Consider the following 25878-nt stretch of genomic DNA (forward strand, 5'->3'; position numbering starts at 1 on the left):
CATTTCATAGAATAGCTATGTGATGTGAAATGCTGAACACGTGCACAATGTTTGCAGTGCCACGCATTGATTCCTATGCCACCAGTTTAGTGAGTGGTTCCCCCAGTGATGCCACAAAGCAATTGACAACTGTTTTTCAGAATCTCTACCAATGCACATGAAGTAGTTCTCTTTTTTTGGGTGAAATGAGGTTATTATTGGTTGTGAATAGGCTACTGGGTGGTTGTTGGGTTGGTTTGTAACAGTTGTTTACCCTGTTCAAATTTTTCATTATACACCCTTTAAAGTGTCCCTACATCAATGACTGTTAGTATTCAAGTTAAGTATTAGTTTAATGAAGCACTGTGACAATGGACACCAAGATGCCCCTTTTTGATTAATATTAAGCTGTAGTAGTAGACGTGTTCTGTAAAGTGATATATAGATAATACACCGTCGTAACGTGTTGTCTTTCAGAATGGGAACAGAGAAGGATCCTTTGACATCCTGGGTACTGACATCTGGGCTGCTAACACCATGGACTCTCATGGGTATGTCATGTATGTACTATTTACTCATTCATTACTCACCACCCCACAGCTCCCCATCACCACACACTCCACATTAACACCATGGACTCATGGGTATGTCATGTATTGACCGACACGTTCCCTACCCATCAATGGGTAGGAAAAATATGCAGTATTACAAGCTTCTACAGATGTATAGCTTGTAGTCTGTTTACATTCATAGGCTTCATTGTCTTTATGGGTGGTTGAATGGGTAGTCCAGGTTAGCCTGACTACACATCCACATCACTCCTGCCAAACACCACACTCACTGAGTGTGGATTTGCATTCCTCCCCGACGTCTTGTAGAATGCAAACACGTTCTGATTGGTCCCAGAAACTGATGGGTTGAGCAAGAGCAGGCCTACACTAATCAAGTCATTGGCTTTGATACTCTGATTGGTTGGAGACTATCCAAATCGCTGAATAATTTGTTTTATAACCCCCTCATTTTGACATCGGCACAAATGACTTCTAGGATGGCAGTTTCAGAATGAATGTATAGACTGATCGATAGAGCAGCGGAATTAACTTCAGGATGAGTCGTCAGGCAGTGGGTTGGTGTCTTTAGCTTTTGAAACTGTACAGTCTCTTGTCCTCATATAGTGGTGGCTACCCTCTCCAGACCATACAAGCTGATGCTAGGAAAACATTACCTGCTTTGGTGTTGTCAGACTGGAGAGCCACAGGGGCCAGACTGTTCTAACAAAATAACTACATTAGCAACGGCTTAGCCTCAGGCTAAATTAAATACATTTACAGCCACACCTTCTTTCAGCAAGCTGTTTTTTAATTGCTGATGATTTCTGCCCCCTAACAGCTTAAACAAGGGAAAATGTGGTTTGTTCTGATTAACAATTCATATCAGCTTTTGTTTTATGAATCCCAGAGGTTTTTATTTTTTTTGCTACAAGCTTAATTAGCCGAGTTTCTCTATTTATTGGAGTCATGACGACAATGTCACCTTTCTGAGTATGCACCCAAAATGGAACCCTATTATCTATACAGTGCACTTCTTTTGACCAGAGCCCTATTGGCCCTGGTCAAAAGTTTGGCTCTATGTAGGCAATATGGTACCATTTGGGATGTAGCCTGAGATTCAGCTCTGGGCCTGTTTGTGATGCCTTCTAGAGGGGTAGACTCACTCTGTAATCACAAATACGTGCTTCAAAGATGAACACCTATACAAAACAAACTCTTCTGGGATGAGATGACCAGCTGCCACGCACACACGATGGAAGCCCGCCCTGTTACTACGACAAAGCTGTAATTGGATTAGTCAGAAACCCAACCCCCCTTTTCTGTGACCAGTGGCTGTATTTGCTTACCAACAAGCTGTTATATTCTGTATCAGATTCATGATAGATTTATGTAATGGCTGGATTAAAACTGCCACTCTTTCAATTTTGTGATTTTCGTTTTAATCGGCACACTGTGAAACATATGGTAACATCATCTGACTGAGAGTTTTAAAGGAGCTATTAGCTGGGCATCATCAGGGGGTCATTTAAAGTAGTTAGGATGACCAGGCATCTTCAAGGGGTGTTCCTAAAGTAGCTAGGCTGCCTATAGGCATCATTAAGGGGCAGCTAGGCATCAGGGGTCTTTTGGGTAATTAAATTGATGATCATATGTCTTGTTTTGGTGGCTTAGAGAAGTGGGCAGATGGTAGAGTAGATGGAGTTGGTGATGGACTTCACAGTTTATGCTCTGAGTGGATGCTCTAAGAACAATGGGTGTCTTTCCTGCTATTAACAGACCTCGTCCTGTCGTGTTTTGTAGTTGGGCATCCAGCCTGAGTGTATTAACTGTCATGTCATCTTCCTCACCTATGTTGTGTTGTTTTTGTAGGGGGGCAACGTGGGACCTCCAGCCTGAAAAGCTGGACTTCAGCCAGTTCCACAGGAAACCCTTCCGGGGAACACCAAAGCACCTTCCACACATCGACAGAGAGGGGTCAGTGCATCTTCAGCCTCAATTAAATAAAAAAAAGGCTCCTGTCCAAAGGCTCCTTGACTTGAACATAGAGGAACATGGTCACTCCTAATTCACTCGCTACCATTTTCCCTTGGCCCTAACCCTTCAATGTTTCCTCTTTGCAGATCTGAAAGCCCATACATCCCTCCCATTGATCCTCTTCCATGGGATAAACATGACAATGATGATGCTGGTCCATTCCATTACTACTTAGAACTGTAGGTGTCTGTAGCCTCTGCTAGACTCTTCCTGCCCCAGTTCTCTCAGCCTCAGTACTGGGTTATCATATAGGCTCAATCTCAATTAGTCTTTCCACGATTCCTCACAACCTGTCCTCACATTGTTGTCAACCATATTGGAGAAGTTCTGTGGTCCCGCCCCTCAAACTTTCTTCTCCAATGAGTTTTGAGAAGGAGGCGAGGAAAGAGGATGTGAGTAATTGAGAATGAGCCACAGCCCACTGTATAAGGAAGTCCCTATCAGAGCCCAATCTACTACACCTGTTCATCCTGTCTCCATCTCTGTGTCTGTTTCTGTCTTTCAGGATGATGAAAGGCAAGTTTGAATATGATGATGGGATCAACTTGAACGACATGGAGCAGTTCCTGCCAGGCCTTACCGTAAGTTACCGATCTTCTGTCTCTATCCTTTTCTGTAGATCAAGTCTTCTATCGTTATCTATATCCTCTATAGGGGCGGCAGGTAGCCTAGTGGTTAGAGCGTTGGGCCAGTAACCGAAAGGTTGCTGGATCAAATCCCCGAGCTGACAAAGTAAAAATCTGTCGTTCTGCCCCTGAACAAGGCAGTTAACCCACTGTTCCCCAGTAGGCCGTCATTGTAAATAAGCATTTGTTCTTAACTGACTTGCCTAGTTAAATAAAGGTAAAAAAAAAAAAAATCCTCTTTCTGCTTTCTATCAAGACCATAAACCTACTTGTTGGCAGGGAGCTCCACCTGATGGCTAGAAGATAGAACAACAGTACTTTAGTGAAAGAAAGGTATTGAGTATTCTTGTGTGAGTGTTGTCCTTTTACTGCCACCCTGTGGTAGTTTCAAGGTAAGTTCCGTCCATCCTCATCATAAAGCACTGTAGTGCTGATGAGACTTAATTTTTGCTGGATCTCTGTATCTATCTAACGCTTGAAAACCCTAAATAGAACACATCCCTACGACCAAGATGGGGGTGTAACTTTCTTTAGTTCTGTAGCCAAGATAACTGTAAAACAATGCAATTCAGTAAACTTTTATCATCCCAAGGGGTAATTATTGCTGGCAGGAATAAGATACAGATACAACTAGGTTGGGTCTTGCATGTCTACAGTACTGCGTCACTGTGTGCCAGTCGGGTTTGTCTGCTCTGCAGTGGTCTGCTGACGGGCAGGATGTTGGCACAGGGGCACTGGAGGGTCATGAGGACAGGGCAGGACACACACACACACACACACACACATCCCCCCCACCCCTGCCCACATCACAGCCATGACGCCATCCCACGCCAGGCCAAGCCAGTCTCCAGGCTATTGTTATCGTTTCATTGTGACCACCGTCTCCTTTGCCTGACTGCATTCTAAAATACACAAGACGCCCCACAACAACGTAAGGAAGGAACTGTGACTGCAAGGATGCAGATGACCCTGAAAGTAAAACTCAAATCATAGCCAAAAAAGTAGAAAATAGACCAAAAGACAGTAACTCCTCAAGATGACTGGATATTAGTGTTTATGATCATGCTTCCTCTACTCTGCAGTGCCTGATACTATTTATCATGAGACCTGGCAATGCCAGCCCTGTTTCCCTCACAGTGTTTGTCAATAGTGACATTCAGTGGGTCTGATGCCAATTGCCCTCTGTTGGTCTTAGTAACTCAGCCACATAGAGCTCTCTATTGTCCCCTGCTAGGATCCTGTGACCAGGACCAGCCAGTCAGTCCCTGGGTTTACCTCACTGATAACCTGACTAAATATAGCAGCAGACCACGCCAGGCCGCTAAGCCTCTGTTGATTGACTGGAGCTCTGTGTGTACAATGCCGTGAAAAGATATTTCCACCTTTCTGTTTTTCTCTGCATATTTTTGTTCAATCAAAACCTAATATTAGATGAAGGGAACCTGAGTGAACAAATAACATTTAGATAATTATTTTATTAACTAAGTTATGCAACATCAAATGCCCCTGTGTGAACAAGTAATTGCCCCCTTACACTTAATAACTGGTTGTGCCACCTTTAGCTGTAATGCCTGCAACCGAACACTTCCTGTATGGAAGAATTTTGGCCCACTCTTCCATGCAGAACTGCTTTAACTATGTGACATTTGTGGGTTTTTGAGCATGAACTGCTCGTTTCAGGTCCTGTCACATCTCAGTCGGGTTTAGGTCTGGACATTGACTAGGCCATTCCAAAACTCTCTAAATGTGCTTCTTTTCAGTCATTCTGATGTACTTTCATGTGTGTTTTGGATCGTTGTCTTGCTGCATGACCCAGCTGCGCTTCAGCTTATGGACGGATGGCCTGACATTCTCCTTTAGAATGATCTCATGCAGAGCAGAATTCATGGTTTCTTTGATGATGGCAAGTCGTCCAGGCAGCAAAGCTTCCCCAAACCCTCACAATACCACCACCATGCTTGACTGTTGGTATGACGTTCTAAATGTGGAATGTAGTGTTTGGTTTTCGGCAGGAATAATGGGACCCATGTCATCCAAAAAGTTCCACTTTTGACTTGCCTGTCCATAGAACATTCTTCCAGGAGTCTTGACGATCATCCAGGTGCTAGTTTTGGCAAACTAGAGTTGACTTTTTGGACAATATGGGTGCTGTTATTTCTGGCAAAAACCAAACACTGCATTCCACAGTAAGAACCTCATACCAACGGTCAAGCATGGTGGTGGTAGCTGAAGCGCAGCTGGGTCATGCAGTAAGACAATGATCCAAAACACACAAGTCTATATCAGAATGGCTGGAAAGCAACAAATCTATTGTCTTGGAATGAGACTGACGTGCTGCTGCCGTGGGAAGGAAGCTTACTGTATGTTTGTTCCACTCTGTCTCCCTGATGGTGAAGGGTAGTCGGTGTCATGTTTGTGTGTGTGGCTAGAAATTGTGTACATCCTGCGAATCAGAATCATGAATAGGAGTAGGGCTATTCATATGTGCAGCTTTGGGCAGTCTTCAGTAGGGATAAACTGTTAAATGTTTTGGAACAGTGAGGTACTACCTGAAATCATCCAATAACAACACAGATTTTGGTCTGTTGCGAAATGTTTTTGCTACAGTGTGCCCTACTGAACGCAACCCTGATGTAGGCATAATGTCTGAAACTGGCCCTGAGTGCAATGCAATGGGGAACAGGGACACAATGTGCAGACAGAACTCTGTGTGTTAATGTAACACTGACTAGACCAGTTAGTCAACAGTGACCTGCCACTTCCACAGTCTTCACCCTTTAGACTCTAGGGGGGTAGTCTGGGCCAAGAGACTACGTAACCTACAACCCCCCCTCTCCTCCACCACTTCCTCAGTCACTTCCGAGAGAGGGGCAAGAGGGAGAACATCTCTGCAAAACATGTCCCTCGGGAGCCCTGCTAGCTTCCCTGGAATGCAGCTGATTGCACCACATACACACCCCTCCCGACCCTAGCGCCTGTGTTACGATGACATTGTAGACAGGTTAGATTCTTGCAGGATGAATCCCTGGTGCTGGAGTGAGACGTGCTTCATTAAAGATGAGTCAAGCCCTTTCCCGCTCCTCATTCCCACTCCTGACATAGTTTACACTGGGAGTGGGTGTGTGTCATAGTGGTCCCACCCACCCTTACCCTAGCAGAGATGGTTTACATCAGGTCAGCTTTAAGAGCAGGGCATGGCAGGGACCCCTCATGTTCCCATAGTTTATAGTGGCAGACAGACGGACAGCTCAGTCATTGGGCAGATGATGTCAACAGAAGACGTGCTGTTGTGACATACACAACTGTGTGCATTTGGCGGCTGATGTCAACAGGAGATGTGTTATTGTGACAGGCCTATACATCTGTGTGCTCTGGGGCATTCTGAGCATGCATGTCAACAACACAACCCATCCACACAACTGAATTTGGTGTGATGTGTTATGCATGGGTCTGTCTGTGAAATGAAACCGTGTGTGTGTGTGTGTGTGTGTGTGTGTGTGTGTGGTACTGGGTAGGACACCCTTTAGACTCTAGGGGGGTAGTCTGGGCCAAGAGACTGCGTCTGTAAATATGTACTTTTTTTTAGTACCCTAACAACATCTAGTTGCCCTGTTCAGGGTTCGTACGGTCATAAATCCTGGAAAAATCATGGCAATTTGGAAATGGGGTATTCCAGGCCTCAAAAAATAACACAATCAGAAAAGTCATGGAAATATGTTTTAAAATTGGTTCATGTAATTCATTTAGGCAAACTTTTTAAGTATTGTATCTATCATGTAAAAATCTACATATCAGCCATGATCAGAATGACCCTTCAGAGCATGCCTCCGTGTGTACTGTATGTGCATCACCTGCATATAGTATGTGTGCCAATGCGAACGGGCAGTTGGTGACGGAGAGCAAGGGAGACGTTGCAGCAGCAGGTAGTCTATAAAATAATTATAGACAACAGACTCTAACTAGATAGCTTGTATCCTGGCTAGTTATTTCGCTCTCCGACTATTTAGCTATTATTAGCATGTGTTAATGTCATCGCTATGTCCTAAAAACTTTCCGCTGGCACTCGTTAATAACCTCAAATGGCCGACGTGCAGAAGATGAACGGGACAGGTGCCACATATTTTGGGTGTAAAACAATGTCTCAAGCACTGAATATTAGGAGATGAGAAGTACAAAGCTGGGGTTCCCCTCTATTCAACAGTAGCCATGTTATTCTGACAACGTTAAATAAATATTTTTATAATTGCCTAATTGACAAACAACTCCCATGCTGTCAATTCATTGAAAGAGGGAATTATTTTAAAAAGCCAATATTTTATACAAGGGTGGCCTACCATCCCCCAGGAGAGCGACTGGATGTGCAGGCTTTTGTTCCAGCCATGCGATAACACAACACATTCTAAAAATCATCTGCTCAGCAGGACCTTGATAAGCTGACTCGGGTGTGTTTGAGCAGGGCTGGATCAAAAGCCTGCACTGCACACCAATTAACTTTCCAGATTGGAGTGTTGTTCAACTTTGTGGGTCCTTAAGTGACTTGCTGAAGGGAGCAACGCCAGGAGATGATACGTGGGATCAGAGACCACATTTATGCTTACTTTTTCATGTATGCATAGGCGCAACAAATGATTGGTCATGGAAATTTGGTTAAAAGTCATGGACATTTGTCAAAGTGTATGAACCCTGCTTGTTTGTGCGACTGTGACTTGTGTGCAGAAGTCCCCTGGCACCATTTTTATTTCAATGGGTATTACTCACATTTGATCATATTCTCTCTTTTCCTATGGCTTAAAGGGCTCTGTTTTTGCATTGACATTAGAGCCGGCTTGTCTGTTTCCGTGTACTTGCGTGCAAGCGTGCTTGTGCTTATGTCCTGTGTGCGCTCATGTCCGTCGCTCCATTTGTTCTCATTCATTAACTCTCAATGGTCTTATCAACCCAAGCCTGATGGAAATTGGCTGACCCCCGATGAAGACTAAACTAATGTTGGTCAACATCAGGGTGATTTTTATTTAACCTTTATTTAACTAGGCAAGTCATTTTAAGAACACATTCTTATTTACAATGACGGCCTACCCCGGCCAAACCTGGACGACGCTGGACCAATTGTGCGCCGCCCTATGGGACTCCCAATCACGGTCGGATGTGATGCAGCCTGGATTCGAACCAGGGACTACAGTGACGCCTCTTGCACTGAGATGCAGTGGGAGCTTATAGTAGATTAACTGTAGTTTTCCTCCCCTGTCTTCTGCCTCTGTCTCAGTGGGGCTGGTTGTTTTCCCAGGAGGGAGGAAGGCTGATAGCCTTGTCCCAGATGACTTTCTTCTGTTTTGCCACTTCCTATGGTCATTGTCATGTCAATGACCATAGGAGTTGACAAGACCACACAAACTAATCTGGCACCAGGCTGAGGTTTACCCTCCTGTACATTCTTCTCTTTCTGGTGGTGCTTTGGTACTGAGCCAGTCAGTATGGGCCTGGCGGGCTGACCGGTGGTGGCCGAGCCGGGACCACAGAGTTACTGAGGACACATCCGCTCCGTCCGCTCTGGTTCCTTCCTGCTGAACAAAGCGACCAGAGGGCCAGACCAAAGACGTCTCCTCAGACTGGCTGGCCCCCCCGGTCTACGTGCACCGGAGCAGGAGTCTTCGGTGCAGCCAGCTAGCCCTCATGACTCTAACTGGGGCCAGTATGTAACACAGGCCTGCCTGGGTCTGCTCCCTCCTCCATTCTTGTCCTCCTCCTTCTCCCTCCTTCACGTCCACAGTAGAACAATGTGGAGGTCAGTGTTGCGAGCAGCCCCGTCCTACTCCCTTTTCCTGCCATTGTCAGTCAGAGAGGAGAGCAGAGAGCCTCTGCTCTGCTCCCAGTGACCGACCACAGAAGAACACACACAATGTATTTGGCACTCAAACTCAATCACTGTTGTTTCCCCCGCTGCCATTTTTGTGTGTGAATGGATTCATTTATTAGTTATTTATTTATTATGTCTTTATACTCCAAACCTCAATATTATATACATCAAAATTCTTTGACATTTAACAACACAGCCAAGTTCATGAATGAATGTAAGACATCTGGGACTTTGAGTATCAACACTTTCCACTCCATAATCATCACTTCTGGTGGTCTGATCCTGAGCATCTTATTGGTTGGCCAGGCCGAGGACGATTGCATCATAATAGTCAGTGGCTGTTGGAGGTACCTCCCCTGTGGGAGTGGGAGCTAGGCCTGGGCTGTGTCCCAAAGGGCACCCTATTCCCTTTATACTGCACTACATTTGACCAGAGCCCTATGGAGCCTGGCCAGAAGTAGTGCACTAAAGGGAATAGTTTGCCATTTGGGACGCATCACTGGATATCCTGCACGCCATGGCTCCCCGATATCCATTTTGGGTCATCCTCCTTCCCCTGTATTTATGAGACTGGAAACCAGACAAACCACACTGGCCTGATTTGAGATGGGAGAGAGAGAGAAAGAGACGAGAGGTGCTGCGTGGATGGGATGGGACACGGAGGGGAAAGAAGGAGAGAAGGACTTGACGGGTGGATGGTAGAGGTAAACATAGTGTCTGTGTGGGCCACACCCGCCCGCCCGCTATAGAGGCCCCTCTCTGTGACCCTGCCAAACCAGACGAGCAGACTATACTGTGTGTCTCTGTGATTATATGCCAGTCAGATATGGGCCCATTAGGCAGTGTCTTGTTCTCTCTCTCTGCCTCCCAGGCTGATCAATAAGATATCCAACAACACAATTTAATCAATCATTAAACATCATCCATTAATAGAATTCAAGTGTATTAGTTATAACCATTAGTTATGGGGCCTCCCTAGTGGCGCAGTGGTCTAAGGCACTGCATCGCAGTTGCTAGCTGTGCCACTAGAGATCCTGGTTCGAGTCCAAGCTCTGTCTCGGCCGGTTGCGACCGGGAGTCCCATGGGGCACAATTGGCCCAGCGTCGTCCAGGTTAGGGGAGGGTTTGGCCGGCGAGATGTCCTTGTCCCATCGCGCTCTAGCGACTCCGGCGGCGGGCCTAGCGCATGCACGCTGACACGGTCGCCAGTTCTACGGTATTTCCTCCGACTCATTGGTGTGGGTGGCTTCCGAGTTAAACGGGCATTGTGTCAAGAAGCAGTGTTTGGGTCGTGTTTCGTAGGACGCATGGCTTTCGACCTTCGCCTCTCCCGAGTCCGTACGGGAGTTGCAGTGATGGGACAAGACTGTAAACTACCAACTGGATACCACAAAATAATTCATGTGTATACATTGTTAACCACCGTAACTATTTGTTTATGTGTACTGAACAGAAATATAAATGTAACAATTTTACTGAGTTACAGTTCATATAAGGAATTCAGTCAATTTAAATAAATACGGCCCTAGTCTATGAATTTCACGACTGGGCAGAGGCGCAGCTATAGGTGGTCCCGGGGAGGGCATATGCTTACCGAGTTTTTCCCCACAAAAGGGTTTTATTACATAAATACTCCTCAGTTTCATCAGCTGTCCTGGTGATTTGACTATCCCACAGGTAAAGAAGCCGGAAGTCCTGGGCTGGTGTGGTTACACATGGTTGTGAGGCCAGTTGGACGTACTGTCAAATTCTCTAAAACGACATTGGTGGTGGCTTATGGTAGTTTAATGTTCATTTCTCTATTTGGCAACAGTTCTGGTGTCCTTCCATGCAGTCATCATGCCAATTGCATGCTCCCTCAAAACTTGAGACATCTGTGGCATTGTGTGACAAATCTGCACATTTTAGTGTGGCCTTTTGTCCCCCGCACAAGGTGCACCTGTGTAATGATCATGCTGTTTAATCAGCTTTTTGATATGCCACACCTGTCAGGTGGATGGATTATCTTGGCAAAGGAGAAATGCACACTAACAGGGATGTAAACAACTGTGTGCACAACATTTGAGAGAAATAAGGTTTTTGTGTGTATGGAACAGTTCTGTGATCTTTTATTTCAGCTCATGAAACATGGGACCAACAGTTTGCTTGTTGCGGGGACTGGAGTATGGTGGGGGGGGGGGTTATTTTTCAGCCTCTCATTGTGATGACAGCCTGATCCCGGCCTGACTGACTGAACTGAAGAACAGCAAAACAAAGAACTGCTCGACTCCCTCTTCAAAAGTATCAATCCTCCAGCAGTCTCTCTCCCCATCTTTAATCCACGGATCGCTGCCTGAGTCCTGACACTAAACTGGCTGCTCCACTCATAATGGCTTCTTATGCATCCAGTGACCATTGGCCAGAGAACAAAATAGAGAACATAGGGTCCCTGCCTGTGAATAATAAGCCATTTGACTAAACTAGATCCTGAATAATAAGCCATTAGACTACTAGACTAGATACTTAACACTCAAGCCTGGGAATAATAAGCCATTACATTTACATTTTAGTCATTTAGCAGACGCTCTTATCCAGAGCGACCTACAGTAGTGAATGCATACATTTCATACATGTTTTTGTTCTCGTGCTGGTCCCCCATTAGACTACAACCTGAGAATAATAAGCCATTAGACTAGACTAGAGCCTGAAGACAGAATAATAAGCAATTAGACTAGAGCCTGAGAATAATAAGCCATTAGACTAGACTAGAGCCTGAAGACAGAATAATAAGCAATTAGACTAGAGCCTGAGAATAATAAGCCATTAGATTTTTCTCAGTCCTGACTCCAGAGTTGAGTTTTTATAACAGACCTTTTGGAAAGGAATCAAGACAGACAATGTTATGTATAGAAATGTAATATCCCTCTAGGAGAGATGAGGCAGTGGAGTTTTAGATTTCACATTTTTATGTTATCCTTATTTCTGACTCATCCATCCAGCAGGCCTATCTGATGGGACAGACTAGTGCTGATTGGAGAGGTGATTGGCTGGCTGTGTTGCAGGGCTTTGGATCCATGCTTTTTGGAATATAATGACTCTTACTGGTGTGTTGTAATGCTTGATTATTCCACCAGTTCTAAGCATACCTCATCTTCTCACCCATCTCAAGTTCTGTGGTCAGTTGTTATTTGCGGGATCCTGAGTAAAAGTAGAACTTAGCTGGTGTTGCTAGGTGATGGCTGTTTTGCAAAACTGTCATATTTTTGGGGGTCTTTGAGGTGGCCAGAGTCTGGTGTTTATAGCTGAGGCATTGTAAATCCCTTCACTGCCCACACACAATCACGCACACAATGAGGTTGTACAGGTGTGATGTTTGTGTGTTTGCATCCCTGTGTGTCTGTGCATCCCTATGTGTCCACACGCCCCCCCCAGTTGATCCAGGGTTTGGATTGAGACACAGAGAGCGGGTAGCCTATTGGAGGACTTGCCTGGCCTGTGGTGGAAAGACATTCCACAGCGCTTCCTGTTTGGTTTGAGCGACGACGCTTCTCTTTCCCTTGTACGCCTCCATTCGCCTGCCTGCCTTCTGAGCTCCGGAATACCTCACTTAATGAAATAATGTGAGCTGTGAGGTCAGAGAGGAAACTTGGACCGATGTCTGTACTCGGAGAAGGAACGTCCGTAGAGTACAGGACCCTGTGTAGTTCTGTGCTGCCTGTGTGGAGGATGCCAGTTGGCTAGCACCAGTTGGATAACATGGACCATTCACTTTAGTGATGTGTCAAGTTACAGTGCTAGTTCCACATGCATTACACATGAAAGACTAGAGCGGGATTGAAATGGGCAAGACAAGCAAAAAGGTATCTGTAATAGTGTAGTGTACACTTCATGTGACAGAAGAAATTAAAGGATCTGTGACCTATTTTTAGCCAATATGAATGACTTCTTGGCGGTTTTGCATTTCAAGACTTTGGCCTTACAATGGCTTGGGAAAGATGAGGGGGGGAATGTGTAAGACTCGGGCCTGGCCTGGGTAGAGAGGAGAGATATGTAAACAAGCGATGCCCTCAGAGCTGAAGAACTCACCGTGGCAGGCAGTGATGAAAAGTAGTTCTGTTAGCGTCAGCACTGTGGTTACAAGCAACATGGTCCAACTGTACACATGCCATGTGTAGAGTCAGGACCAGGGAGGGGGTAATGGTGAGGCAGTGAGATGAGAGTCATAGTATAACATTACCAAACTGGGAGAGATGTCACCCTATTCCCTATATAGTGCACTACTTTTGGCCAGAGCCCAGGTCAAAAGTAGTGCACTATAAAGGAAAAGGTGCCATTTGGATCGCAGACCTAATCTCAAAACGCATAAAAAAGGAATAGTCACAGTGCTGTAGTAACAAAGCTTGTTTGGCTCTATGCCTTTGTAGCCCAAAGCCCTGAAGAAAAAGAGTTAAAGAACTGGTTCATTTCTTTCACTTTCCCTTTTGTGTTGACAACCCCTATGCATATTTTCATTACATGTGTCTGTCATTTAAACAATCATTTATTTACACTACTGGTCAAAATGTTTTTAGAAAACCTACTCATTCAAGGGTTTTTCTGTATTTTGACTATTTTCTACATTGTAGAATAATAGCGAAGACATAAACTATAAAATAACACATATGGAATCATGCAGTAACCAGTGTTAAACAAATCAAAATATATGTTATATTTGAGATTCTTCAAAGTAGCCACCCTTGGCTTTGATGACAGCTTTGCACACTCTTGGCATTCTCTCAACCAGTTTCATGAGGTAGTCACCTGGATTGCGTTTCAATTAACAGGTGTGCCTTGTTAAAAGTTAATTTGTGGAATTTCTTTCCTTAATGCGTTTGAGCCAATCAGTTGTGTTCTGACAAGGTAGGGGTGGTATACAGAATACCCTATTTGGTAAAAGACCAAGTCCATATTATGGCAAGAACAGCTCAAATAATCAGAAATGACAGTCCATCATGACTTTAAGACATGAAGGTCAGTTAACCTCTCTGGCGCATGTGGGACGAACTCGTCCCACCTACGTAACAGCCACTGAAATCCAGTGGCGCGATTTTTGAATCGTTAGAAATACTATTACTTCAATTTCTCAAACATATGACTATTTTACAGCTATTTAAAGACAAGAATCTCGTTAATCTAACCACACTGTCCGATTTCAAAAAGGCTTTACAACGAAAGCAAAACATTAGATTATGTCAGCAGAGTGCCCAGCCAGAAATAATCAGACACCCATTTTTCAAGCTAGCATATCATGTCACATAAACCCAAACCACAGCTAAATGCAGCACTAACCTTTTATGATCTTCATCAGATGACACACCTAGGACATTGTGTTATACAATACATGCATGTCTTTTCAATTAAGTTCATATTTATATCAAAAAACAGCTTTTTACATTAGCATGTGACGTTCAGAAAAAGCATAACCCCCGCAAACTTCCGGGGAATTTACTAACAGTTTGCTAAATTACTCACGATAAACGTTCACAAAAAGCATAGCAATTATTTTAAGAATTATAGATACATTACTCCTCTATGCACTCGATATGTCCGATTTTAAAATAGCTTTTCGGATGAAGCACATTTTGCAATAATCTAAGTACATAGCCCGGCATCACAGGGCTAGCTATTTAGACACCCACCCAGGTCAGCCTCCACCAAAATCACATTTCCTATAAGAAAAATGTTCTTACCTTGCTTGTTCTTCGTCAGAATACACTGCCAGGACTTCTACTTCAATAACAAATGTTGGTTTGGTCCCAAATAATCCATCGTTATATCCAAACAGCGACGTTTTGTTCGTGAGTTCTAGACACTATCAGAATGCTACATCACGGTCTTGCGCATGGCGCATTGGCGTGACAAAAATGTCTAAATATTCCATTACCGTACTTCGAAGCATGTCAACCGCTGTTTAAAACCAATTTTTATGCCATTTATCTCGTAGAAAAGCGATAATATTCCGACCGGGAATCTGCAATAAGCTAAACAGCCGAATTAAATTTCTACTCAGGAGCGAATCGTGCACGCGCCTCATTCAAAGGTCCTCTGATCCGCCACTTACCAAAGACGATAATGTGTTTCAGCCTGAGGCTGCCTCGTCAACCTTCAGGTATTTCCCGGGTTCTGAGAGCCTATCGGAGCCCTGGGAATTGTCACGTTACAGCTAAGATCCTTACTTTTCAATAAACAGATGCAAGACGCACGACTCCTTGTCAGACAGGGTACTTCCTGCGTGAAACCTTGTCAGGTTTTTGCCTGCCATAGGAGTTCTGTTATACTCACAGACACCATTCAAACAGTTTTAGAAAATTCAGTGTTTTCTATCCAAACCTGAACAATAATATGCATATTCTAGCTTCTGAGTTGGTGTAGGAGGCAGTTAAAAATGAGCACATATTTTTTCCAAAATTCTCAATACTGCCCCCTAGCCCAAATAGGTTAATACGGAACATTTTTGCAGTCGCACAAACCATCAAGCGCTATGATGAAACTGGCTCTCATGAGGACCACCACAGGAATGGAAGACCGAGAGTTACCTCTGCTGCAAAGGATAAGTTCATTAGTTACCAGCCATGCTTCACAGAGTTCAAGTAACAGACACATCTCAACGTCAACTGTTCAAAGGAGACTGCGTGAATCAGGCCTTCATGGTTGAATTGCTGCAAAGAAACCACTGCTAAAGGACATCAATAAGAAGAAGAGACTTGCTTGGGCCAAGAAACACGAGCAATGGACAATAGACCGGTGGAAATTTGTCCTTTTGTTCTGGAGATTTTTGGTTCCAACTGCTGGGTCTTTGTGAGACATGGAGGAGGAGGAGCATGGAGGTGTTATGGTGTGGGGGTGCTTTGCTGGTGACACGATCTGTGATTTATTTAGAATTCAATTCACACTTAACCAGCATGGCTACCACAGCATTCTGCAGTGATACGCCATCCCATCTGGTTTGCGCTTAGTACCACTCTCATTTGTTTTTCAACAGAACAATGTCCCAACACATTTCCGGGCTATTTTATCAAGCAGGAGAGTGATGGAGTGCTGCATCAGATGACAACCCCCCCGACCTCAACCCAATTTTAGATGGCTTGGGATGAGTCAAACCGCAGAGTGATGGAAAAGTAGCTAACAAGTGCTCAGCATATGTGGGAACTCCTTCAAGACTGTTGGAAGAGCATTCCAGGTGAAGCTGGTTGAAAGAATGCCAAGAGTGTGCAAAGCTGTCAAGGCAAAATATATGTTGATTTGTTTAACACTTTTTTGGTTACTAAGTGATTCCATATGTGTTATTTCATATACTCAGCAAAAAAATAAACGTCCCCTTTTCTGTACCCTGTCTTTCAAAGATAATTTGTAAAAATCAAAATAACTTCACAGATCTTCATTGTAAAGGGTTTAAACACTGTTTCCCATGCTTGTTCAATGACCCATAAACAATTAATGAACATGCACCTGTGGAACGGTTGTTAAGACACTAACAGCTTACAGACAGTAGGCAATTAAGGTCAGAATTATGAAAACTTAAGACACTAAAGAGGACTTTCTACTGACTCTCTGAAAAACACCAAAAGAAAGATGCCCAGAGTCCCTGCTCATCTGCGTGAATGTGCCTTAGGCATGCTGCAAGGAGGCATGAGGACTGCAGATGTGGCCAGGGCCTAAGGGAGACAGGACGGACAGCTGATTGTCTTCGCAGTGGCAGACCACGTGTAACAACACCTGCACAGGATTGGTACATCCGAACATCACACCTGCGGGACAGGTACAGGATGGCAACAACTGCCCGAGTTACACCAGGAACGCACAATCCCTCCATAAGTGCTCAAACTGTCCGCAATAGGCTGAGAGAGGCTGGACTGAGGGCTTGTAGGCCTGTTGTAAGGCAGGTCCTCACCAGACATTACGCTGGACCCCACAGGACTGGCAAAAAGTGCTCTTCACTGACAAGTCGCGGTTTTGTCTCACCAGGGGTGATGGTCAAATTCACGTTCGTCGTATGGAGTGAGTGTTACACCGAGGCTTGTACTCTGGAGCGGGATCGATTTGGAGGTGGAGGGTCCATCATGATCTGGGGCGGTGTGTCACAGCTTCTTCGGACTGAGCTTGTCATTGCAGGCAATCTCAACGCTGTGCGTTACAGGGAAGACATCCTCCTCCCTCATGTGGTACCCTTCCTGCAGGCTCATCCTGACATGACCCTCCAGCATGACAATGCCACCAGCCATACTGCTCGTTCTGTGCTTGATTTCCTTGCAAGACAGGAATGTCAGTGTTCTACCATGGCCAGCGAAGAGCCCGGCTCTCAATCCTCTTGGACCTGTTGGATCTATGGGTGAGGGCTAGGGCCATTCCCCCCCCCCAGAAATGTCCAGGAACTTGCAGGTGCCTTGGTGGAAGAGTGGGGTAACATCTCACAGCAAGAACTGTGCAAATCTGGTGCAGTCCATGAGGAGGAGATGCACTGCAGTACTTAATGCAGCTGGTGGCCACACCAGATACTGACTGTTACTTTTGATTTTGACCCCCCCCCCCCCCCCCCCCCCCTTCAGGGACACATTCAATTTCTGTTAGTCACATGTCTGTGGAACTTGTTTAGTTTGTCTCAGTTGAATCTTATGTTCATACATATATTAAGTTTGCTGAAAATAAACGCAGTTGACAGTGAGAGGACGCTTCTTTTTTGCTGAGTTTAGTTTTGATGTCTTCACTATTATTCTATAATGTAGAAAATAGTAAAAAATAAAGAAAAACCCTTGAATGTGTTCTAAAACTTTTGACCAGTAGTGTATGACTTCATACTAGTTAGCATATCATACATTGTATTTGCGGTGTTGGAATATGTCATTGTTTCTCATTGAACAACAGTAATTTAATGCAGACATAAAGGACAGGGCAGTAATTGCAAGATAATGTTTTCTAATTCACATATTCCCCTCAGTCCCCTTTGTAATTGATTATAGGTCCCCTGAAGAGGAAAGTCTGCAAAGATAGATTACAAAATGGCTGCTGCCTGAGGTACAAGATGCAGCAGCAAATGGAAAATAGCTACTTGGCTGGCTGCTGCGACACTCTCTCACACACACAGTAAAACATTTTTTTTCAGAAGGTCTGTTATCAGACGGCCCTGACTCTGCTCCCCTTCCTTCCTCCCTCCCAGTAGCAGCTCTCTTTCCAGTGGCTGTGGCTAAGAATCTCTCTCGCTCTGTCAATCTCTCGCTCTCTCTCTCTCCCCCTCTTTTCACTCTCTTCTTTTCTCCCCCTCTCCCTCCTCGCTCTCTGCACTCTATGGACAAATTCCCGTGTGTCAGACATGGTCGTCAATCAGTTCCAGTTGTCCCCAATAACAATTGAAGACACTGTTTGTGCTGAGGAAAACATGGCCCAAAACATGGCCTATCGCGGATCTCAGCTTTAAGAAGCAACATGTTTTTTGTTGTTTTTTTTGTTTTTTTTATTATACTGTTTTCCTTCCTGTCCAGAGAGGAAGGCATATCCGTATCACATTTTTCACTGCGAGGCGGCAGAAAGAAAGTTAATTTGTATAGCCCGTAGTCTAGAAATAATACATGCTGTAATGACATTGAGTCATTTTTTTTCTCATTAATTTATTGCTTTTGTAGGGAGGCCAAACAAGCATAAATAAGCAGAGATTGAACAATGGAGTGTAGGCTTTGTGAATGAAGCTTAATCTAACAGGGTAATTACACAGTAAGGGGTTAGAGGAAGTCACCTCAACCAGACTGACTTCCATTCCATCAACTGTGTTATAACAGACTTTCTTGCTCTTGGTGGCATATGACTTGTTATGGCTTCTCTTCCACAACAGTCGTCATGGATAATCATGAGGTTATACATTCAATGTTCTGAAGGTTTGTTACTGTCTGAGGTTGGAGCCCCCCTCTTGACCCCTGAACCCCAGCCCCTGGAATGTGGTGCTGTACGTGCGCTACCTGGTGATGTTTCCATACTACACACACACACACAAGCCCATGGCCCGTCGTCACGTCCACAGAGCCCTCCAAGGCTCCTTCTCCATGTCTGCTGCTAGGTCAAAGGTCATACTGCCTGGCTGGGGAAGGGGATGTGCTGAGCACACACCTCCTCTTTGATCAGTCTGGTCCTCTGTCTGCACTGATGAAAGACACCCAAATGCAATCGGCATAGTCTAAAAGACGCTTAAGGAGTACAGACAGGACACGGTCTGAAGACAATAGTCTTGACGTCCATGTCTGAGATTGCATATTTCAAATGGGCTTTTTATTTGTTTACAGCACTTAAAAATCTAAGTTATGATGGAATGAGTCACAGCAGATTCCCATGCAAACCCCAAATCTCCCTTGCTAACGTTTCTCTAAATATTAGCATTTTTTCTTCCGCTTTGATGACTGCGTAAGTGTACTGGAGTTGAGATAGTCATCTGGTAACCATTTGGAAGCAGGATTACAGCTAATGATATCCTACAGGAAAACAACAGTAGCTAAACATGCAACTCTGCCTCTCTCCCTCCCACTTTTTCTCCTAGGCCTTTCCCCATCTTTTATCAGTCTCCCTGGCTCAGAGCGTTCTCTGAAGTTAACCAGTTAAATGCTGAATGAAGCAGACTTATTATGAATTAATATTATTGGCGCTAATCAGTGTTTATTTTCCGTAGAAGGATAACTACACTGGTATCTCCTCTGCTTACCCACCAGAATGTACTTGTGTACACCTCTAACTGACCTGGGATCAGGGATACTCCATCATTTATTTTAAACTAGATGGTTGTGTTGGCTGTCTAGTGTTGTCATACCGGTGCTGTGTAGACCCAGGAGTGTGGGCTAGCAACTCTCTCTTTGTGTGTCCCTTCATCTTGACCACCCCAGTGTGGTGGCGCTCTTTCCTTCAGAATCCCCTCTCCTCCTGCCTTACTCCCCGGGGCAAGACTCTCTGGCCGGGGCTAGCTGCTTGGGGCTGGGCCTCTGTTCCTGTGGTTCTCTGCTGCGTGTCTCAGGCTCGTATTACCACCATGCCACACTACAAAGGCCTTCCCCTGCCTCCAGCCTCCGCACACATCTGTATCCAATCAGCCTCCAATCAGAGCCCAGCACCACCACATCAGCTTAGTTAGACAGAGGAAGAAAACTGGATAGAGGGAGAGGAAAGAAAAGTACATTCGAAAGAACAGCAACATTAATTTCTTTGGTTAACTTCTCCCAGACTATGTCTGAAATGTGTAACCTAAAGTCGAGTTATGAAGGTGTTGCAGTGTAAGTGAATGGCTCAGTGCTGTGTGCGTGTCTTTGTTAAGCCAGGTATGATCCTCTTATTGCTCTGGGGTTTCATACTGCTGGCCTGGCTTGGGGACTCTGGGTAGGAGACTGACTGGGAAGGAACCCCACCCTCCTGCGGTCTGGGCTCTGGAAAGTTTCACTTCTTCTGAATGAGCTACGTCTGAACAGACCAGGGTTCAAATACTATTTGAAATAATTTCAGACAATTTAACTGGGCTTGATCGAGCTTGCCTGGTGCAATGGAACCAATAGAATGGTCTCAGAATAGTATGAAATCCTGGCCCATCAGGCACTTCAGGCAGGCTGAAGCAAACACTAATAATATTTCAACATAGACTACCATTCAAAAGTTTGGGTTCACTAAGAAATGTCTTTGTTTTTGATAGAAAAGCAATTTTTTTTACCATTAAAATAACATAAAATTGATCAGAAATAGTGTAGACATTGTTTATGTTGTAAATAACTATTGTAGCAAGACACGACTGATTTAAAAAAAAAAATAATAATAATAATTTTTTATGGAATATCTACATAGGCGTACAGAGGCACATGATCAGCAACCATCACTCCTGTGTTCCAATGGCACGTTGTTAGCTAATCCAAGTTTATCATTTTAAAAGGCTAATTGATCATTAGAAACCCCTTTTGCAATTATGTTAGCACAGCTGAAAACTCTTGTGCTGATTAAAGAAGCAATCCAACTGGCCTTCTTTAGACTAGTTGCGTATCTGGAGCATCAACATTTGTGGATTTGATTACAGGCTCAACATAGCCAGAAACAAAGTACTTTCTTCTGAAACTCGTCAGTCTATTCTTGTTTTGAGAAATGAGGGCTATTCCATGCGAGAAATTGCCAGGAAACTGAAGATCTGGTACAACGCTGTGTACTACTCCCTTCACAGAACAGCGCAAACTGGCTCTAACCAGAATAGAAAGAGGAGAGGTAGACCCTGGTGCACAACTGAGCAAGAGGACCAGTACATTAGTGTTTCTCAAACTAGAATGTTGCCTCACAAGTCCTCAACTGGTAGCTTCATTAAATAGTACCCGCAAAACACCAGTCTCGGAGTTCCTCTGTCCAGTGTCTGTTCTTTTGTCCATCATAATCTTTTATTTTTAATGGCCAGTCTGAGATATGGCTTTTTCTTTGCAACTCTGCCTAGAAGGCCATCATCCCGGAGTCGCCTCTTCACTGTTGACGTTGAGACTGGTGTTTTGTGGGTACTATTTAATGAAGCTGCCAGTTGAGGACTTGTGAGGCGTCAGTTTCTCAAACTAGGCACTCTAATGTACTTGTCCTCATGCTCAGTTGTGCACCGGGGCCTCCCACGCCTCTTTCTGGTTAGTGCCAGTTTGCACTGTTCTGTGATGGAAGTAGTACACAGCGTATGAGATCTTCAGTTTCTTAGAAAATTCTCGCATGGAATAGCCTTAATTTCTCAGAACAAGAATAGACAGACGAGTTTCAGAAAAAGGTCTTTGCTTCTGGCCATTTTGAGCCTGTAATCGAACCCATAAATACTGACGCTCCAGATGCTCAACTAGTCTAGGAAAGGACAGTTTTATTGCCTCTTTAATCAGGACAACAGTTTTCAGCTGTGCTAACATAATTGCAAAAGGGTTTTCTAATGATCAATTAGCCTTTTAAAATGCTAAACTTTGATTAGCCAACACAACGTGCCATTGGAACACAGGAGTGATGGTTGCTGATAATGGGCTTCTGTACGTCTACGTAGATATACCATAAACAAATCTGCCGTTTCCAGCTACTATAGTCATTTACAACATTAACAATGTCTACACTGTATTTCTGATCATTTCTATGTTATTTTAATGGACAAAAAGGGTGTTTTTAGTTAAAAAAAAACCAGGGACATTTCTAAGTCACCCCAAACTTTTGAACGGTAGTGTAGGTTTGAAACTGAAGTGCTGTTCTGGGGCCCGCCTTTGCAGTGAGGCTCAGAGCACTGTGTTCTTTAGAGTTCCGTGTTCTCACACTTTTGCAATTTGCATCCTACTAGTGAGGGACATCGGAATGAGAGCTCTGAAACTGACAGAACACTGAAGTGTGTGTTAGCGGTGTGTGTTAGTGTTTTCCTTGCCCCTGAATGTTTCTCGCCCAGTCTTTTGCTCCTATATACTTTTGCATTGAAAACAAACCAATTTCTATTGTAAAGTATACTACTGTACAGTGTACAAGATGTACAGTGGCGCCGGAGGGGATAGCTGCCGTTTTATGGGCTTCTAACCAACTGTGCTTTTTAGTTATTTTTTTTGCATTGTTTAACTTATTTTTGTACTTATTTTGTACATAATGTTGCTGATACTGTCTGTTATGACTGAAAATATCTTACGTTTCACCGAGTCGTGGCTGAACGACGACACTGGCTTGTCCATGCATCGGCAGGACGGAGAAGCTACCTCTGGTAAGACTAGGGGTGGAGGTGTGTGTCTATTTGTCAGTAACAGCTGGTGCATGAGGCAGAGTACCTTACCAAGAGTTCTATATTATCTACATTATTATTATGTACACTAGCTGTCTATTTACCACCACAAACCGATGCTAGCACTAAGACCGCACTCAACCAGCTGTATAAGGCCATAAGCAAACAAGAAAATGCTCATCCAGAAGCGGCTCTCCTAGTGGCTGGGGACTAATGCAGGCAAACTTAAATCCATTTTACCTCATTTCTACCAGCATGTCACATGTGCAACCATCTGGTGTAGCGGTCTCCCGAGTGGCGCAGCAGTCTAAGGCACTGCATCTCAGTGCTAGAGGCATCACTCCAGACCCTGGTTCTATTCCAGGCTGTATCACAACCGGCCGTGTTTGGGAGTCCCATTGGCCCAGCATTGTTAGGGTTTGGCCGGGGTAGTCCGTCATTGTAAATAAGAATTTGTTCTTAACTGACTTGCCTAGTTAAATAAAAACCAGAGGGGAAAACAACTCTACACACATACAAAGCTCTCCCTCGCCCTCCATTTGGCAAACCTGACCATAATTCTATCCTCCTGATTTCTGCTTACAAGCAAAAACTAAAGCAGGAAATATCAGTGATTCGCTCAATACGGAAGTGGTCAGATGATGTGGATAATACGCTACAGGAATGTTTTGCTAGCACAGACTGGAATATGTTCCGGGATTCATTCAATGACATTGAGGAGTATACCACCTCAGTCACCGGCTTCATAAATAAGTGCATCGACGACGTCGTCCCCACAGTGATCGTACGTACATATCCCAACCAGAAGCCATGGATTACAGGTAACATCCGCATCAAGCTAAAGGCTAGCGCTGCCGCTTTCAACAAGCGGGACATCCGGACGCTTATAAGAAATCCCGCTACGCCCTCAGATGAACCATCAAACAGGCAAAGCGTCAATGCTGGATTAACCTCTCTGGGCAAGTGGGACGTCACCGTCCCACTCTATTCAACAGCCAGTGGAACAGTGTGGCGCGAAATAAAAAAACCTAAAATGCAATAATTTCAATTTTTCAAACATATGACTATTTTACAGATAAGACTCTCGTTAATCTATCCACATTGTCCGATTTCAAAAAGGCTTTACAGCAAAAGCAAAACATTAGATTATGTTAGAGTACACAGCCAAAAATAATCACACTGCCATTTTCCAAGCAAGCATATATGTCACAAAAACCCAAAACACAGCTAAATCCAGAACGCCGCAGCCCGTCTGGTGTTCAACCTTCCCAAGTTCTCTCACGTCACCCCGCTCCTCCGCTCTCTCCACTGGCTTCCAGTTGAAGCTCGCATCCGCTACAAGTCCATGCTGCTTGCCTACGGAGCTGTGAGGGGAACGGCACCTCCGTACCTTCAGGCTCTGATCAGGCCCTACACCCAAACAAGGGCACTGCGTTCATCCACCTCTGGCCTGCTCGCCTCCCTACCTCTGAAGAAGCACAGCTCCCGCTCAGCCCAGTCAAAACTGTTCGCTGCTCTGGCACCCCAATGGTGGAACAAGCTCTCTCACGACGCCAGGACAGCGGAGTCAATCACCACCTTCCGGAGACACCTGAAACACCACCTCTTTAAGGAATACCTGGGATAGGATAAAGTAATCCTTCTACCCCCCCCCCCCCCCCCCCCGAAAGATTTAGATGCACTATTGTAAAGTGGTTGTTCCACTGGATATCTTAAGGTGATTTGTAAGTCGCTCTGGATAAGAGCGTCTGCTAAATGACTTAAATGTAATGTAAATGAATCACTAAACTTTGATCTTCATCAGATGACACTCCTAGGACATTGTTATTCAATACATACATGTTTTGTTCAATCAAGTTCATATTTATATAAAAAAACAGCTTTTTACATTGGTGTGTTATGTTCAGAACATGTATTCCCACCAAAAACTTCCGGTGAATTTACTAAATTACTCATCATAAACGTTGACAAAATACATAATTATTTTAAGAATTATAGATGCAGAACTCCTTTATGCAATCGCTGTGTCAGATTTTAAAATAGCTTTTCGGAGAAAGCACATTTTGTAATATTCTGAGTACATAGCTCAGCCATCACGGCTAGCTAATTTGACACCCGCCAAGTTCGGGCAACACTAAACTCAGAATTAGTATTAGAAAGATTGTATTTCCTTTGCTGTTCTTCGTCAGAATGCACTCCCACTTCCACAAGAAATGTTGTTTTTGTTCCAAATAATCCCTAGTTATGTCCAAATACCTCCATTTTGTTCGTGCGTTCAGGTCACTATCCAAAGGGTAACGCGCGAGAGCATATCGAGACAAAAAAATTCTAAATGTTCCTTTACTGTACTTAGAAGCATGTCAAACGCTGTTTAAGCGGGTCGAGAGTTTCAAGTTCCTTGGTGTCCACATCACCAATGAACTATCATGGTCCAAACACACCAAGACAGTCGTGAAGAGGGCACGACAACACCTTTTCCCTCTCAGGAGACTGAAAAGATTTGGCTTGGGTCCCCAGATCCTCAAAAGGTTCTACGGCTGCACCATCGAGAGCATCCTGACCGGTTGCATCACCGCCTGGTATGGCATCTTCTCGGCATCTGACTGTAAGGCGCTACAGAGGGTAGTGCATACATCCCAGTACATCACCGGGGCCAAGCTTCCTGCCATCCAGGACCTATATACTAGGTGTCTCAGAGGAAAGCCCCCAAAATTACCGGAGCGCAAAGTCTAGGACCAAAAGGCTCGTTAACACCTTCTACCCCCAAGCCATAAGACTGCTGACCGGCTATTTACGTTGACCCTCCCCCCATTTTTTTATTTTTTTATTATTTTATTTTGCTCCTTTGCACCCCATTATCTCTATTTCTACTTTGCACTTTCTTCTACTACAAATCTACCATTCCAGTGTTTTACTTGCTATATTGTATTTACTTTTCCACCATGGACTTTTTTGCCTTTTCCTCCCTTATCTCACCTCATTTGCTCACATTGTATATAGACTTATTTTTCTACTGTACTATTGACTGTATATTTGTTTTACTCCATGTGTAACTCTGTTGTTGTATGTTGTCGAACTGCTTTGCTTTATCTTGGCCAGGTCGCA

The 25878-nt window shown here is 44.3% G+C and overlaps 1 protein-coding gene across 7 annotated transcripts in view; it reads left to right on the plus strand.

The window, feature by feature from the left end:
• Positions 1–25878, plus strand: part of LOC115159097 (CBP80/20-dependent translation initiation factor) — a 136189-nt gene that overhangs the window by 28098 nt on the left and 82213 nt on the right. For 4 of the 7 annotated variants that reach the window (XM_029708486.1, XM_029708487.1, XM_029708488.1 and 1 more), the window contains 4 exons: positions 457–539; positions 2400–2504; positions 2651–2743; positions 3070–3145. In XM_029708486.1, the coding sequence (XP_029564346.1) occupies positions 457–539; positions 2400–2504; positions 2651–2743; positions 3070–3145 (357 nt within the window). The remainder of the gene's footprint in view (positions 1–456; positions 540–2399; positions 2505–2650; positions 2744–3069; positions 3146–25878) is intronic. The other 3 variants (XM_029708489.1, XM_029708490.1, XM_029708492.1) reach the window with 2 other exon arrangements.

Source organism: Salmo trutta, chromosome 23 (genome assembly GCF_901001165.1).
Source record: "Salmo trutta chromosome 23, fSalTru1.1, whole genome shotgun sequence".
In the NCBI taxonomy this organism is placed as follows: domain Eukaryota; kingdom Metazoa; phylum Chordata; class Actinopteri; order Salmoniformes; family Salmonidae; genus Salmo; species Salmo trutta.